General features: G+C 36.3%; 1 protein-coding gene across 1 annotated transcript in view; it reads left to right on the forward strand.

Annotated features, from left to right (window-relative positions):
- ENPEP (glutamyl aminopeptidase) overlaps window positions 1–17797 on the forward strand; it is an 81974-nt gene that overhangs the window by 25235 nt on the left and 38942 nt on the right. Inside the window, exons 4-10 of the mRNA XM_032333152.1 lie at window positions 2678–2798; window positions 5250–5404; window positions 5888–6001; window positions 8883–9017; window positions 10811–10876; window positions 16304–16369; window positions 16498–16649. Coding sequence (XP_032189043.1) covers window positions 2678–2798; window positions 5250–5404; window positions 5888–6001; window positions 8883–9017; window positions 10811–10876; window positions 16304–16369; window positions 16498–16649 — 809 coding nt within the window. The remainder of the gene's footprint in view (window positions 1–2677; window positions 2799–5249; window positions 5405–5887; window positions 6002–8882; window positions 9018–10810; window positions 10877–16303; window positions 16370–16497; window positions 16650–17797) is intronic.

A 17797-nucleotide genomic window follows, 5' to 3' on the forward strand; every position in this document is an offset into this window, starting at 1 on the left:
TCGAAAAATGACAATTATTACAAAGTGATGACAATTCAGGGGTAGTTTCCTAAGCTGTCATGGACAAAGGCACTGTGGCTTAGCCGATGATGAAGGAAGTCTAGCTACCTTTACTAAAGCCCACAGAAAGGAGAGGGAGATGCAGATGGACCATCCGCTGAAGATGAGGCCAGAGAGTAGGAAAAACCTAGCAGAGGAGGAATGCTGGCAGCTGCAGAGGAGAGGATGCTTAAATCACCAAATCTGAACATCAAAGTTGATCTGCTATTAAATGGATGCCACGTAAAGGATTTTGAAGCTTCAGAGAGCACACGGTATTAAGCATGTTGGTAGAGTCTTTAGAGTAAGAATGTTTGTTACATATGGCAGATAGGACACACACTAGATAAACTTCTTCTGATTATGTTACAAGATTAATGACCGAATTTATATATTCTTGAGTGCTTAGCTCAGTGAATCAGAGCAATGGTCAGAAAATATGATTGATGACCCTTCAAAATAAAGGTCACAGATCACAGGTGATCTTCAGACTGGCCAGACTGTAAAGACAGAACATACTTTCATGCTGGCGTTTCTCAGAAACAAAAGAGGAAGGGGCTACTTTCATTCTGATTGAATTTACATTAACATCAATCCAACCACAGAAATATGGAGAGTGGGAAAAACCAGATTATGTTGTCTCAGAAGCATTCTGTGTGAAGGGAGCCAATCCACTAGCATGGGAAAGAAGATTCGGCACAAAGAACAGAGCCTTTCTCCTTCCAGATGTTCATCCGGGGTTCCTACTCTTACCTCTTCCTTCTCTTCACTCACAGCAGTGAGTCTAGGGACTCACTGTTATTACTTCTTCCTCTTTCTCCTTCTTTCTCAACCCTTTGATTCTCCAAACATTATGTGTGGCACAAAAGTAAGTAAGTGGTTAACAGTGGAGTAGGTCAAAAGGAACTATCCTTCCTCAAGTTTCTCAATGATAGAGAACAGATGTGATAGAAATTCCAAGGGAGTTTTTACACTCTAATTCACAGATAAAAGGTTCTGAGAATCTCAGTGTGCGTTGCGGCTGTCCTGGCTAAACACAATGGTCTTGATTTCATAGGGGGCAATTACCTTTGCTCTATACAGTGGCCACAAACTGGATCCTTAGTTTCACTCAACTTCTTGGAAAATTCAAGTCTCTCTTCATAAAGAGAATGAGAATGGTGAGAAAATGTATCACCTATCCCAGTAACTGAAAAAACCAAAACCAAACCCAAACCCAAGACAAAGCTCAAAGACTGTTGGGATGGTAGTTGAGTGAGTTGTGTTGCTTTTGGAGATGAAGACGAACACATCTTTACTTTTGCAATTAAAGCAAGAATGTCAGCTACCCAGTGGATGTGGGAACAGTGAGCTAGCTCTGGTAATTTCAGGGATGCTCTTTCAGTAGTTGGCCTTTAAATTCTTGGATCTTTCTGCTGTTTTTCACATCTAAGAAAAGATGGTTCGAGATGTGTGCCTTAGAGAACACCAAAACTAGCAATGCTTTTGGAATAATACAGGAAGAAAGTAGGCGTAATTTCTTTCCTCTTTTCCTTTTTTAAATGATGAGTCATGTGTCTCAGGTAGATGGGCTTGTGTTTACCAAATAAGCATATTTTGCTTTACTTGAGAGTTTTGAATCAGGTCTTAAGTTCAGCAAATATGCTTCCTTTGAATTCCTCATAAACTTTTTTTTTAGGATTTTATTACTTTGAGAGACAGAGAGAGTGATCGAGAGCATGCATGGGGGGAAAGGGAGAAGCAGGCTCTATCCCAGGATCCTGGGATCATGACCTGAACCCAAAGAAGATGCCTAACTGAGTCACCCAGGTGCCCTCTCACAAATTTTTTGTTTTTTAAAGACTTCTTTTTCAAACATTGTGTTGTATTGATTTACTTGTCTATTCTTTTGCTAACATTGCATTGTCTTGATTAGTGTAGCTTTATAGTAAGTCTTTAAGTCAGGTAGTATCAGTCCTCCAACTTCGTTTTTTTCCTTCAATATCATGTTGGCTATGCTGGGTCAGATATGCTGAAACCAGGGGACAAAAAGTCATGTCATAGGGACACAAAATAATATCTTAGAGACTTAGAGGATTGATGCCTCCCTCTCAGATAATTTTGAATTACTGTATTTTAGACTCTGAAAGTAAAATAGTTAAAATATCAAAAGGGTAATTTGGATATTAATGGGTAGATGAGTACAGTGGAAAAAATATACCAAATAACTCTTTAGATGAGAAAAGTCATATGATTCATTTCTTCAAAGATAAATAACACAGATACATAGATAGATAGATATTGATAGAAAGATGGGTAGACACATAGATATGAAGAATATATGTTCTAAATGGAAAAAAGTAATAACATTTTAAAAATAAATTGGACACAACCATTGTATCTTACATTATCTCTAGTTATTGAAATCGCTCAAAGAGTTATACAGTATTGTTTTCCACATGAGTGGAAATAGCTCAAAGAGTTATACAGTATTGCTTTCCACATGAGTCTCAGAGATGTGAAATCATTTGTCCCAAACTCGGATTCAAATAAGTCCTTACCTGACTCCAAAGCTTACCTTCTTTCCATTATATCATAGTTTCTGTGTTTTATCAAATAAAGAAAAGTTTTCACTAAATTTTTGTGTTTTGTTTAATAGCTCACTATATACGTCCAGCCACAGCAAAAGCACACAGCTGAGTATGCTGCACATGTAACTAAAATTGTGTTTGATTATTTTGAAGAATACTTTGCTATGCATTATGCTCTTCCTAAATTAGGTGAGACTCATTTTTTATTTTCTTATATTTAATATGCCTTTGTTTTTACTTAAGTCAAATCATTTCAAGTTTTCTCATTCTTAGTTAATAGTCACCCCTTAGTCTCTTTATTATATGCCCAAATATGTGTCTATTTACTAGATGCTGAAAGATGCACTTTGGATTCCTCCAAGAATAATGTCCATATTTACTCTGGTCGTACCTGATAAATGCATAGAATTTTACTTGCAAATAAAGACTAAAGTAATGTGCAAAACTGCAGGTGTCGATAATAATGGAGCCCGAAATAGCAACCTAGATTCCTTGATTTAAAAATCATGACCCTTTGTATAGCTTGCATTGCCTCCCTACCATCAATGAGTTGATAACTGGTAAGGATAAATGATGCTATAGGAGTCCCATGTGCTTCTAGTCTTTCCATTGTACAAGACTAATTGTAGATTCTCCAGCAGTTAAAATGAAACACTGATACTCCTTCCATAAATATTTTTTTCCTAAGTGGGGGGGGGCATGTTTTCCTTTTAAAATAAAATTTGGGCTATGATCAAAATGGTGTAGATAGGATACTGCTACCCAAAGTAGAAGTGCTTTATTAGTAATTTTGAGTGGTATTAACAAAAACTTTAAGTGAACCACCCATATAGATATTTGTAGGGATAAAATGAAGATGACAAGGAAGAAGTCAACCCCAAATTGATTTCTTTATTTCTGTTTATGCCTCTACTTTAATCAACTATCAATGTGAAGTGACTGGGAATGCCAGATTCTCTATGTGGGAGTAGCTGTGGCTCTGGGCAACTTTGCAGATGCTCCATTTTTCTCTTCAATGGCATCAGCTCCCAAATATTAGAGAAAGAGATGGGAAAAGAAGCAACTGTTCATCATCAGAATAATATTTAATAAAATGTAAAGCACATTAATTTAAAAGTCTCTTTTCTCTTTATCTTACTTGAACCACCCAGGATAAAGTAGGCAGTGGAACTCTCACAAATTTATTTCTCTGTTCCCCTTTTCTCTTTCCCCCATACACCTTCTTCTTTATACTTTTAAATGCATTTTCAATCCTTACTGAGTTGACTCTGTCTTAGACTTTCTGTACAGTTGACTTCTGCATTTATTACACTCCCCACTTATTAAATACAATGGAGTTAATTATAATGTCAATACTCACTAGAGAAATGAGGTCACAAAGAAGTCCATGCTTTCAAGGATTAGGTAAAAATTACACTCCATAATATTATAGAAAATAATGGCCCTTGCAGGGAATACTTCTCCGCCTTTTAAGTGGGATTCTTGTGACAAAATAACCGAAACTAAGAATGAAAATAACTCAGAAAGGAAACCACTGCTGTAATCTTGACTTTTGTTTAAGATCTATCCACTTTTTGTTCTTTTATAAAAAGCTTTAAGAATCTTTATGGTAACCAGAAAGGACCTTTGCTTGTCTATTAGATAAAAATTTATTTTTATTTACATGCCTCATTTAAACTATAAGTAATAATATGGGGTGCCTAAGGGGCTCAGTTGGTTATGCATCTGATTCATGATCTCAGCTTGGGCCTTGGTATCAGGCTTGTGAGTTCCAGCCCTGCACTGAGCTCCACACTGGGCATAAAGCCTACTTTCAAAAAATTATGTATAATAATAAAGAAATTACATTTTTATCATAGTTCATTAGCTGAAGAATCTGTATTTTGTCCACTAATCAAACTCAACATTTTATGTTTGGGACTTAACACAGAACTGACAGGCACTGCCTCTTCCTGTCCGATGTTTTATCAAAGATTATAGGCCCAAGCAAAAATAAAGAATAGAAATTCCTGGTAGTATTCAATATTTTAGATCTGGAAGAGAGTTTAGAAAGAACATACTCTATTTCATGTTGATCCAACTTATTTAATGCATGCAAATGGGTGGTAACCAGTAGAGAATTGGGTTGATCTCAAATTGTACAGAAATAGAGGAAAAGTGAATTTTATATTCTTTAATATTCTGCATCCTTGGATAAAAATATATTTCTGTGCACTGGGAAACTGTGTGTCTCTAAGTCTTCATTTGTAAACGTCACTTCCTTATTCCTCACAGCTTATCCTCAAAAACAGATGCTTTCTGTTACCTAAGTAAAACTCTTAAAAAAAAAACAGCCAATAAAAAAGAAGTACAGAGAGAGAGAAAAGACGTAAAATTATAGAGAACTGAAAAGAGTATTGCCATTAGTATCCTTTGAAAACTAAAAGACACATTGATATCTGGGGCTAACAAGAAAAGTTCCATGGAAAGTGTGAGTGCATGAAGGCTGAAAAGTTCATACAAATAGATGATTGTTTTTTACTCTAAGAAATTATTTTTAGCCTTTTAAAAAAGCATTTGTGCACAGAACTTAATTTAGTAAGAAATGTTATAAACAAATTCAAAGAAGTATTTCTCACAGGATTGTTTTTTTCTCCATAGATAAAATCGCTATTCCAGATTTTGGCACTGGGGCCATGGAGAACTGGGGTCTCATCACTTACAGAGAAACAAACCTGCTTTATGACCCCCAGGAATCAGCCTCATCAAACCAGCAGAGGGTGGCCAGTGTGGTTGCCCATGAACTTGTGCATCAGGTATAGAATCTTCGTATCAAATTAGCTTGTTTTATTTTAAAAGTGGCTTACGACCATAGGAATGATTGAGATTAATAATAACTTAGCAAATAAAAAATAGCCAATCAGAAAATCTTGCCTGTCTTCTTAGTGCTAGCAAATATCTTACCATGAAAACCTTTTAAGACACATTGAAACCTTTTAAGACACATTGTTTTGCCTTTAGTAAATACACACTGGACTTCAGTTTGACTTTAAATAGGCCCAGTAATAATACCTAAATAAAGGCAATAAACTAAGGAGAATTTAAGATCATTTAAAAATCGGGAGAAATAGAAAAAAAAAAAAAAAAGGCAAGCAGGGAACAAATGCTAATTAAGTATAATGCCTGCCACTTCTCTATCCAGTGACATTTACATGGAAAAATAAACGTATTGCAAATTTCTAGGCCTCTCTACCACAAGCATAATAATTTAACTGTCTCTTTATTGCTTATAATTTCAGTGGTTTGGAAATACTGTGACCATGGAATGGTGGGAAGACTTGTGGCTAAATGAAGGATTTGCTTCCTTCTTTGAGTTCCTCGGAGTAAACCAAGTAGAAAAAGATTGGCAAATGGTGAGCCCGAAACACATAAGCTCTCAATGTCTAATGGCCTAATGCAAAGTGACTGAAACCTTTACACCATAACAGTGTTCCTGGGTCAGGGGCCTGGTGCAGTGGTGAACTGGGAATGTCCTTGTGAGTACAGAGTGGAGTCAGTTCGTTCCACTGAACTATACCTTGCTGAGGGCCAATGCCCAGGCCTTGGAAGGCAACTGACCACCCCAATCTGAGGATGTCCTGGACAGAGTCTCTCAATAACATGTGTCAAAGCAGGAAAACAAAATAGTGAGCTCGACAACACAGCTCTGTATTTAAGTTCTGCAGTGTTAATCCTTTGAAAAATCGAAGTCTAATTTTGCAAAGTACTTACTTTACAAAGGTTGTTGGAATAGTGTGATAAAGAGAGAAGAGCATAAACTGAGTGTTATAGGGGACGTGACCTTGAGCAAGTGACATATCCTGAGTCAGTTCTCTCCTCTATAAAAGAAGAACATTGTTCTCTATCCTGTAAGCTTAAAAGCTCCAAAAAATACGTGTAATTACTGTATCATCCTACCTTGTGTCCCCGAGGGGCCTGGAACAAAGACATCTATGAACCCTAAAGATTTTTTTTTTTTTTTTGCTGAAAAGCTTAATCTGTTTTTTCCATATTTAGATGGTGTAAGTGCTCTTATCTGTTTGTATATGTGGAAGTAGAAGTGTGTTGCTGTGAAAAAGTAGGAATTACAGGACTCGTAATGTAGAGACTACTGCCCTCCACTGGAAAAAGCAAAAACACACCCTTATATGCCTAAAACCCCTTGGCCCCTTCCTATAACCTACTTTAAAAAGTAAGAAACTTAATTTACAATGATTCCTGCTTAAAACTTTACACCAGGATTTGTCAACCATGGAAATTTTGACATTTTGTGCCAGATAATTTGAGAGTGGTTTACAATTGTGGGGGTTGTCCTGTGCATTTTAGGAAATTAAGGGTTATTCTTGGCCCATATATGCTAGATGCAAGCAACTCTCCCTCCCCAGCTGTAAAACCAAAAATGTGTCCAGGTATTTCCAGCTGACTCTTGGGGGGAAAACTTTTCCCTCACTGAGAATCACTCATATATGTTGAAAATTGTTGATTTTGTAATTTGTTGAAATTAAACTGTATAAATGAAATATTATATTGTTCCTTATTTTCTATAAAATAACTTGAGGCCCTTCTTATTGCAAGATATTATAAGAAATTATAACATTTTAATATTGTTGTATTATATATAAGATATTTAACATTTTAATATTCTAATTCAGTATTTCAAAACACCAATTAAATTTCGGAAGAATTCAGTATGAAGTTCTTTTTTTAAAGATTTATGTATTTATTTGAGAGAGAGAGAGAAAGAGAGCGAGCAGTGGGGAGGGGCAAGGGAGAAGGAGAGAGAGAGAATATCTGCTTGAGCACAGAGCCCAACAAAGGGCTTGATTCCACGACCCTGAGACCATGACCAGAGCTGAAATCAAGAGTCAGATGCTTAACTGACTGAGCCACCCAGGCACCCCAAGTATGCAGTTCTTAAATTAAATTTAATCACATCCTTCCCAACCATTCTTCCATCCATTCGTCCATCCAACCATTTTTTCATACATTTATTAAGTCTTCTGTGTTCAGTGAACACTACAGAGGATCCCAAACAGAAGAAAACATATTTCTTGCCTTCAAGGAGTTCCCAGTTAAGGTTCTGGTGGGTGGAGGGGAAGAGATAAATACAGACAGATTGTGGGAAAGCCTGATAAGTACCACAACAGTGGAGCCTCATTTCATGGTGAAAAAGCTGATGCTCAGAAAGGGAATAAAACTTTCCAGTCTCAAATAGACAATTGGTAACACAACCAAAACCATTGTCAGATTTCCTGACACTGAGAACTGAATTCTTTCTACTTAACTTAAGCCTCTTAGGTTTAACAAAATTTAAAATCCAAGTGAAAATTACCTTGACTGGTGATCATCACTTGAAAATAGTGCCTTGCCTATTATAAATGGAAATTGCAAAATTGGAAAATGTAAATATAGCTCACTCTTCTTTGGGGAATGTTTTTAATTAAGTATAAATCTTGATTTTTTTAAGTAGTGATTTAACAGAATGAGATTTCAGAATCTAATTGATTAAAAATCAAAATAATAATAGCAGCTAATGTGTTAGGTTTCACTCTGCCAGTTACTATGCCAAATGCATAGCATGCATTATCATTGAATTCTCTAACAATTCTAAAAAGCATAAGCCACTATCGTCCCTCTTTGATGGGTTAGAGACCTTAAACTTACATGCCTAGAAAATGAAAAAATTGAGCTATAAACCATGAAAGTCTGACTATAGGGCTAGACCTCTCAACCATTCTATTTTGCTGAGAAAACATAGCATTGGGATGAGAAGACGATTATTAGAACTAAAGTAAGAACTAATATTTTCTTTGATTAAGTATGAATCATTCAAATTCTAATAATTGGTTGACCAAAAAAATCCTGAACACCAATTTTTGGTCAACATGTACCCTGTCTTAATTCTGAGAACAAATCTGTGAGGTGATACCATTCCCATTGCGCGGTTACAGAAATGTGGCGCGGTTACAGAAAAGTTACGCAGAAGTAGCAGAAACAGAATTCACAGATGCCTCTGTCTTCTTGTCCCATCATATAGCGCTGAAGTCAAAGAAATTACAGTAGAAAGAGAGAATGGAATCAGTATAGAGCAATAAGGGTGTAAAATATGATTAATTTAAACACCTAATCCTTGTCTTAAGTAATTTGAGTCATTTATATTTATTTTCCCCCAAGTGATATATAAATGATATTTTTGAAATACGAGCTAGTATAAAGGAAGTGCTGTCTTTTTTTTGGTTCATTCTGTCCTTTCAGAGAGACCAGATGTTACTTGAAGATGTATTACCTGTTCAAGAGGATGATTCTTTGATGTCTTCACACCCAATTGTTGTCACCGTGACAACTCCTGCTGAAATAACATCTGTTTTTGATGGAATATCCTATAGCAAGGTAGGGAAAATAGGACATTGTTGTGAACATCTTCCTGTTTAGTGACTTTCAGTAAATGCTCAAAATGGAAAGAATGGTGAGACTGTGCTAATGGGCTCTAGGAAACAGTGTAGAGCTTATTCTGGTTGCTGAATATTCAACAGTTTGTACTTTTCAGTCAAACTGATCAATGCTGGTCATTGTCACAGGATTTTGAATCAGATTTTTAAAAATTTCTCCTTTAACTTTTGTTTATAACTTCTTTCATTCTAACTGAACATTTACATTTCAAGCTTCAAGTTTAAAATTATTTTATTTGACTTTTTAAAGGACAGCTAATCTTCTGCTGTGTGGTCTTTGGTGCCATATACGTGGATACCATTTCTAATAGAATCCTTTAGGGAAGGCAGTAAGAAGTTAAACCCAACTCAGTTTGAAGAAACGACTTTTAATCATTTTTATATGATATAAAGATGACTTTATGAGCATGTTGTAGATGGGGCATTTTTATCCAGGAACATGTTCTGCAAAGCTACTGTAGATCTAGAGTGACCCACTTTCTCCCACAGCTTTTCCTACAGCTCCTCCTCTAAACAACTTCATGCTTGCATGCAGTATAATTTAGTCATTTCCTTTTTGCTGCTCATGGCTTACCCACTATGCTGGGTGGCTCAAAGGCCAATGAAAATGAATCTATTTTGTTATTCTGGGTAATACCTAAAGTTTTTTATTTAAAAAAAATATTATAATTATTAAAGTGAATACTAGATAAAATGGCTTGATTGAAAAAAGCTTTCTATGTCTTACCATTTCAAAGTTATAACATCATATTTGTGGCTTTCTGTGTCATTATTCCCATGGCATCTTTTTAGGCTTCCTTTATTCATTTTTGTCTCACATTACCAATAATTCTTTCCTCTGTTAAAATGGACATTTCTAATCCACTTATGGTATGTTATAATAACTCAGAGGGGCACATTTATATTTTATTAAATCAGTTTCTTTGAGTCAGAGATATTCCATGGTTTTAAGATATTAGGCCATAAATAAATAAATGTTCTAAGTCTTTAGCCTTCTAGTAGGTACAAAAATAATGTGTACTTAAATGACAGTAAAAATTGCTCCCTTACTAGGGAAGCACATGTTTTTCTGGTGAGTTACTTGAAAATTGATTTAAAAGTGTATAAATAGTGAATTTCAGTATTAATCTTATAACATATGCAGAGAAAGTTGAAAGCAGAGGATTTCCTCAGATTCCTCAGGTAAAATAAAACCAAATGAGATAAACTACTTTTGAAGAGGATTTTAACATTAATGATATATTTAACTATATTAAACTATTTGACCAGATAATTCCTCAACTAACTATTTCCACTAAATGTAATCTTTTCGAAGTATTGAAATATACTTTAAGAAGTAAGCAGAATTTTATCATGGAATTACTTTCCTTAGTCCCTGAAAAATAGAGGAGTTTTCTAAGTGTTCTAACGTTTCTCTTTCATTAGAAAAGCCCCATCTGCTGGTTCATCTGGTGAAGTGCAGTAATTATTTAAACCTTAAGTCACTGAAATGATGGCCACTGTATCAATTTCTCTTTATCTTTTAGTTATTTTAGAGGTGGAGATATAGGGGGTGTGCCAAGTCACATTTTTTATCCTAAAACTATGGAGTTATGGCAAAGTGATTTAGTAGGGTCATCTTGAAGACATAATCTCACAAATAAGATATTGCAATACTGGTCACAATTTCAATCCCCGGTGTTTGTTTCCTGCTTATCCTTTACTAGTTCAACCTGCCATTCTTTTCTACCACAGGGAGCGTCCATTCTGAGAATGCTTGAAGACTGGATGACACCAGAGAAATTTCAAAAAGGATGTCAGGTGTGATTTATTACTTTTAATAGTATTAAACGTAAGCTACACTGATCAATTACTAATGGGTGATAAGATGTGGTTAATTAAGAACAACCCCCTTTTTACTTTTTCTCTCCTTAGAAGAGATTAAATAGCAAAACATGAGAAGGTGACTTCACACCTAGCTAAGTGCCTACACCGTCTCTGTAATTACCATTTAGCAGAAATTTCATGGAGAAGTTGAATGGATTATTTTAGGTACTCTTTACACACATATTAGCTAAGTCTGCCATAATAAATACCATCAGCCCGGTCATTTAAACAAAGGAAATGTATTTTCTTATGGTTCTGGGGGCTGAGAAGTCTATGACCACATCCCCATAGATTCGTGTGTTGGAGAGGGCTGTCTCCCTGCCTTGCAGATGGCTGCCTCTTTGCTCTGTCCGGAGTGAGCAAGAGACAGAGCTATCTGGTGTCTCTGATCAGAGAGACATCAATCCCCATGAGGATCCTACCCTCATGACTTCATCTAAACCAGATGCTGCAAACACCATCACATTGGAGATTAGAACGTCAATGTCTGAATTTCAGGGAACACAATTCAGTCCATGGCGACATGACATAAGAACTTCAACATATGTATAAAAGTCTTCCCTTCCAGTTTGTAAAAGGACTTCTTCCTTGTTGGATTTTAAAAAATGGCAAATATACACATTCCTATTATGATGGAGTCAACAGTGAATAAAGAGGGCCTGCTTCCTTTTAGAAACAGAAATGATAATAAATTTTCAAAAGCATTTCACACATCCCACTTAAGCTGATTACTCCAGGGGATATTTCAGTTTCAATTTCATTTTTCTAGCAAAACCTAAGCCAAGTCACTCGGTTTTTCGTTTTTTGTTTTTTTTTTTTTTTACACTAAAGGAGTATTTTTTTTATTGTTAAATTTTTTTTGCATATTAAGATTCTAATTTATTTTTCAAATGTAAATGGGAACACTAGAATCCTCAAGATTTTTTTTAGTACACTGGAAAAGGTGCATTCAAGTCCTTTTGACATTTTTCTTTTTTAAAAATTTAATTTTTTTGTGTGTTCCAAAATTCCTTGTTTATTATTGTCAGTGTTGCTACAATCTGTCCCAGCAGAGGTCCTGTCTGCAGGTTGGTGCCATTGCAGCCTAGAGATGGAATAGTCTTCCTACTTTTTCCCTTCCATCTCCATCCTCTCTGCTGTGATGCCCCAGGTAGTCTGGCAGAGCAGTGGTGATGGCAGCCGGTCCAGAAAGCAGAAAACAGGTCAGAGCAGCACCTTGCCAACTTTCCCAAAGAATGCTAGTACTTCTTTTCAGTGTGATTCCCCAGGACAATGCCTACTCCCCATTCCTTCAAGTCTTCTTATGTGACATCCAGCACTCTTTGGGCTCCCCCAAATGGAAACAGTCCCTTCCTACCCAATGCTGAAATTTCTAGGTGACTATGAAAGTAAGAAATAAGACCAGGACTTGGGAAATATTCAAGTACATCCATACATTTTAATCCTTTTGTCCATTAATCAAAAATTCTGTGTGGACACTGGAAGAAAGGGAAAAGCTATGTGCTTGTTCTTTGTGCACATTAGAACATCTTGTAACTTTCCCCTCAAATTCAAACACATATTTCATCATATCATCTCTTACAGTGAACACCTTCAGTGAGGAACTCGGTCTTCTATATCTTTGCATTATATTCCAGTATCTAGTAGAATGCAATATGCATGTTAGGCAATCCAAAAAGTGTTTCTGGACTGAATGAATGGTCTATAATAAATGTTATAAAATATAGAAAAAAACAAAAACAATTCTTTTTTGAAAATTTCATTTGCATAGTGTTCATTATAAATGAAACTGATCAGTAACGCATTCTTAGAATCTTCAAAACTGACTTCAGATTAAATGATTTTTGTGGTAACTTCTAGGGATGTACCAACAGAGTCCTTAAAAGTGAATAGCTATGCTAATAACTCAGAAATACTCCCGTATTTCTGTTAGCTCAATATCTATGGTATAATTAATTAAAAAGCCACTAATGGTCTAAAACTAATATTTCTCAAGTGAAAACTGTCTTCCTCCATCCTATGACTACAGATGAAGCTAGAAACTGAATTAGAATGAACAGGTATTAATGTTTTTCATGCCATCATAGTGGCATGAAAATATGGTAAATAAATTTACCAAAACAACAACAACAACAACAAAAACACCCACTAAAACCCTCTCTTTTCCCCTACAATCCTCAATCACTAGCTCATATCTGAAAATAGTATAGGCCACGCTTAATTGCTCTCAAACCAACTGGAACATTCCTTTCCTTCATTCAAGTATCTGAATAGTATCTCTCCTTGAGTTATCATCATGTTATGATTGCTGCCTCGAAGTCCCACAATCTGTGACACCATTCAAAAAATTTCCCTTGCAAATACTAACTTTCTGTCCAAAGTGACTCTTCATGAGCGAACTTGGTGTGGCAGAAAATCTGGAGATGGCCAGCTCTGTTCTCTTTCATGCTCATCCCCTTCCCCCAAACTCCATCTCAGACAACAAAGCAGGTGCAGAGTGCAGGGAGACAGGGCAAAACCATCACCTGGAAAATCTTTAGGGCTGTGCTTGTGCATAAAAAAATCATTCTAGAGGGCGCCTGGGTGGCTCAGTGGATTAAGCCTCTGCCTTCAACTCAGGTCCTGGAATCAAACCTCATATCCCGTTCTCAGCTCAGCAGGTAGCCTGCTCCCCCCCCCCCCCCCCCACCGCTTGCCTCTCTGCCTACTTGTGATCTCTCTCTCAAATACATAAATAAAATCTTTAAAAAATCATACTAGAAAATGGGGCATTCGTAATAGTAACGGTCATAAAACCAAGCTGAGAAACATATCCATCCTTTCTTTTTCTCCTAGTATCAGCAGTATCCCTGATAGGACAGGAATGGCTCAGCTGGAATATGGGCCTTTCCCTTCCTGGGACACTAGTAACAGAAACAAAGCTCCTTTCCTTTTGTGCTTACCATCCCAATACCAATTAATGAGGGACTATTATTGGGGGGACCTAGGTCACCATAAAATTTTGAGTAGAATGACTGCGATCATTCGAATGATTGTGATTATTCGAAGTGAAGAAAGAAATTTCTTAATAGAGACTATTCCGAAGTGCACTAATCTAGACAAAATAAAATTGATGTCTTTTAATATATTGTTTATATAAATGTCCATGTAGCCTGTACTTCAGGAGAAGCAAGAAACTACAGTTTAAAAAGCAATAATAATAACATCGCCACTGAAACCCGCAGAGACTGGTCCAGGAGTCGGAATTCGTTCAAGGTTACCACAGGAAACTCTCTTCACCCCTCTAGGCGCCAGTTTCCTACACCCCTAAAAATGTGATAGTTGCTTAGATAATATTTAAAATTCCTTCTAGTTCCCAGATTGCACGTTCTAAACTCAAGACATTGTGAGTGTACAAGTAAACTTCTCTACATTAATATTAAGATGCCACTACTTACTAGAAAGAATCATTAACGGGTAGTTATGGTTATAAGTAATTATTACTGTTATTAAGTATTCCATTATTTTATTTAGAATGAATGATTTGTGCAAGCTCTGGAACAAATACCTAAAATTGAATATTGAGTATGTGCCTTTCATGTCGTCTCCTTTCCTCTGCCTGCCCTCCAGTGGTAGTGCTGAGCAGTGAACTCATTGAAAGAACAAATACGAAGGCGGCTTTGCAAACTGGTCTCAACCCTCATCCGGGCTTCTTGGAGCAGTACTGTTAATACTGTTTTATTTCTCTGTGCCCGAAAAGAAAAGAATTTAGAAGCTGATGTGACTAAGGCACAGTGATTCCTGAAAATTATAGCAACTTAGAGTGAAAATGTCTGGTGCAAAGTCAACCACTGGTTATTTTCTTTGAAGCTCAAGGAACACTTAAGAAGGTTCATTTCTGTCAAAGATGTCCATATTTTAAAGGGACAATTCTTGAGAACAACAAAGGCATAATATGGCAGGAACTTTGGACGGTTTTCTGGAGAACCACAGTTATGAGAGTAGGGGAAAACTGGGAATTTTCTTTAGGGACACACCACATTATATCTGAGATATTGTATATATATATATATATATATATATATATATATGGAGAGAGAGAGAGAGATATTGTGATATTGATATACAGAGATATTGTGATATTGATATACAGAGATATTGTGAACAGAATGGCCAAAGGGGAGACACTTCTAGTTTAAAAATTCATATTTTAAAAATAATTGAAGAGTGAGACATTCTTTAAAGAGAATAATTTCCCCAATTTATTCATGATCATGATCATCGTTATCAGTCTTCTTATTCAAAACATCATATATCCATTTCTTCAAAGCTGGGGTCTACTGACTGCTACCTGCAGGCCAAATCTGGCCCAACACCCATTTTTTGTAAGGTCTGCAAATAAAATTGCTTTTATAATTTTGAAAGATTGGAAATTCAAAAGAAGAATATTTCATGACACCTGAAAGTTATATGAAATTCAGATACCAGAGTGCATAAATGTTTTATTGGAAGACAGCTATGGTCATTCATTTACATATCATCTATGGATAATTTTGTGTTATAGAGGCAGAGTTGAGTAGATACGACAGACACTATAAAGCCCCCCAAACTTATATCTTTACAATGCAGCTTTCTACAGTTAAAGTTTGCTGAGCCCTGCCTTAGAGCCAAGCTTACCTGTTTTATCTTTGCAAATTGCCTTGCTCATGTGTGATGGGGGTCATGTAGGGTCTGAGATGAGAAAACACCACTGCAGAAGAAGGTGGAGTATGTAGTCAGTAGAGCTACAGTGGTTAACAACACTAAGTGAAGATCATAGAATTACAGATCTCTCTTCATTTTGGATGACAAATGTGTGGATTGTTGACTGTTTGCTGAACACTTGACTGCCCTTAAGTATCTTATATTTCTTCTGAAAAAAATTAAACCTTTCTTCTCCTTTCCACAATTCCATTAGGTTTTAAAAAGAACAAGCTATATCATTAATAAGGAAAAAATGTTTGTGCTTTACAAATACATTATTTGTACAATGTTTTCATAGGTTACAAAATGTTTTCATAAAATGTATCATTTTATTTTAGGTACACTTGCCATATTATACATTAGAATGAGATATATCTAAGGGTTCAGCTCATGTGGTAGAAGTATGAGGAAAGCATACATTGATTTCTTTTTAAAATTTTTTAAAAATTTATTTATTTGAGAATGAGAGAGAGTGTGAGTGAGAGGGAGAAGCAGACTCTCCACTGAGCAGAGAGCCCAACAAGGGGCTCGATCCCCGGACGCTGAGATGATGACCTGAGCAGAAGGCATATGCTTCACTGAGTCACCCAGGTGCCCCCTACACTGACTTCTAAAATACTTGTTCTCTTTCACGTACAGATTTACTTGGCAAAATACAAATTCAGCAATGCAAAAACTGAAGATTTTTGGGGAGCACTTGAAGAGGTAAGGAATGTATCCCAATTGTTTCTTTGTCTGATTAACAAATGATTTATCAGTCATTTCTTTATCTGACTATTCTACATTTTATTCCTCTAATTTACTAATTATTCCTTATGTTCCTTAAATATCAGGCAAGTAATCTACCAGTGAAAGAAGTAATGGATACGTGGACCAAACAGATGGGCTATCCTGTACTTAATGTCAAAGATATGAAGAACATCACACAGAAACGCTTTCTGTTGGACTCAAAAGCTAATCTTTCTGAGCCACATTCAGATCTTGGGTAAGGATCTATAAAGCATTTCAAGAAAAAAGCAGAAATTTGATGGAAATGCTGGCTGTTTGGTTGGATCATGCTCTTCAGTACATGATTTATGGGTGATAATATAAAAGCACAGTGTCTTTAGGAAGCAAAAGCATTCAAAGATAGCTCCATGGTCTCCAAGTTCAAAATGGTGGACTGAGCACATGCATCCAGGTCCTGTCCTTCCCAGAAATCACTGAAAAAAAAACAACCAGAAGTGCTAAAAGAAATAAACTCATAAAGGAAAGAAAAGAGGAGGGGCAAGATACATCATAGAATACAAGAAGAGAGGCCAGAAGGAGAAATATTGGTAGAAAACAAATAAAGGTAGATGCAGCCAGATAAAAAGGGACTTGCGGTAGAAGTAGAAGTAGCTTCCCTCTCCCTGGGCAGGCTCTGGGCTCACTGTCAGCATGAAGAGTGGAGTGTGGGAGTGAGAAGTGAGGCTGAAAACAGGGCAATTAATTTGAAGTCTAGACTCAGGACAATTGTGCCAGTTAGACACACCCCCATTCCATTTCCCCTTCATCTACTGCTATCCTTCCCTGTTGAGAGCTCTCAGAGGTCTGCCAGAAGTCTGGCAATGACCCAAGACAAAATCCAAAGGCTCTTTCCCTCCCCCTAAATAAATTGACTAAAACAGTAGAGGAGAGCTAAGGATTTTCACTTGGTTAGGATGCCCAGAGTAAAGCTTTCCTCCTCATGGCATTTGTGGGATGGATGGGCTAGAGCTGCCAGCTCCCCTTATACATACACAGAGCTCCCAGTCAGACTTCCTATTCAGAGGAAGAGTCTGTTTCAAAAATACACCTCACCTCTCAACAGCAGAGGGATTAACTACAAGATACCAAAAGTAATTAATTTAGTCCTTCTTTCTGAAATATGGGTGGACCATTAAGATCACATGACATATTAAAAAATATAAAAGGTAAAATCCTAAAAATGTAAAAGGTAAAATCCTACTTGAATAAACAAAAAAACCAATTGGGGAAATAGAAAATAAATTTATGAAATAATTTTGGAGATCAAAGAAGCTATTAACACCCATTTACTATGAGCAGAATTTCTTTGGAAAAAACAAACTTAAAATACAGAATTGCTCTGGAAGTTTAAATTTTTGGTTATCA

The sequence above is a fragment of the Mustela erminea genome, chromosome 2, assembly GCF_009829155.1.
Source record: "Mustela erminea isolate mMusErm1 chromosome 2, mMusErm1.Pri, whole genome shotgun sequence".
In the NCBI taxonomy this organism is placed as follows: domain Eukaryota; kingdom Metazoa; phylum Chordata; class Mammalia; order Carnivora; family Mustelidae; genus Mustela; species Mustela erminea.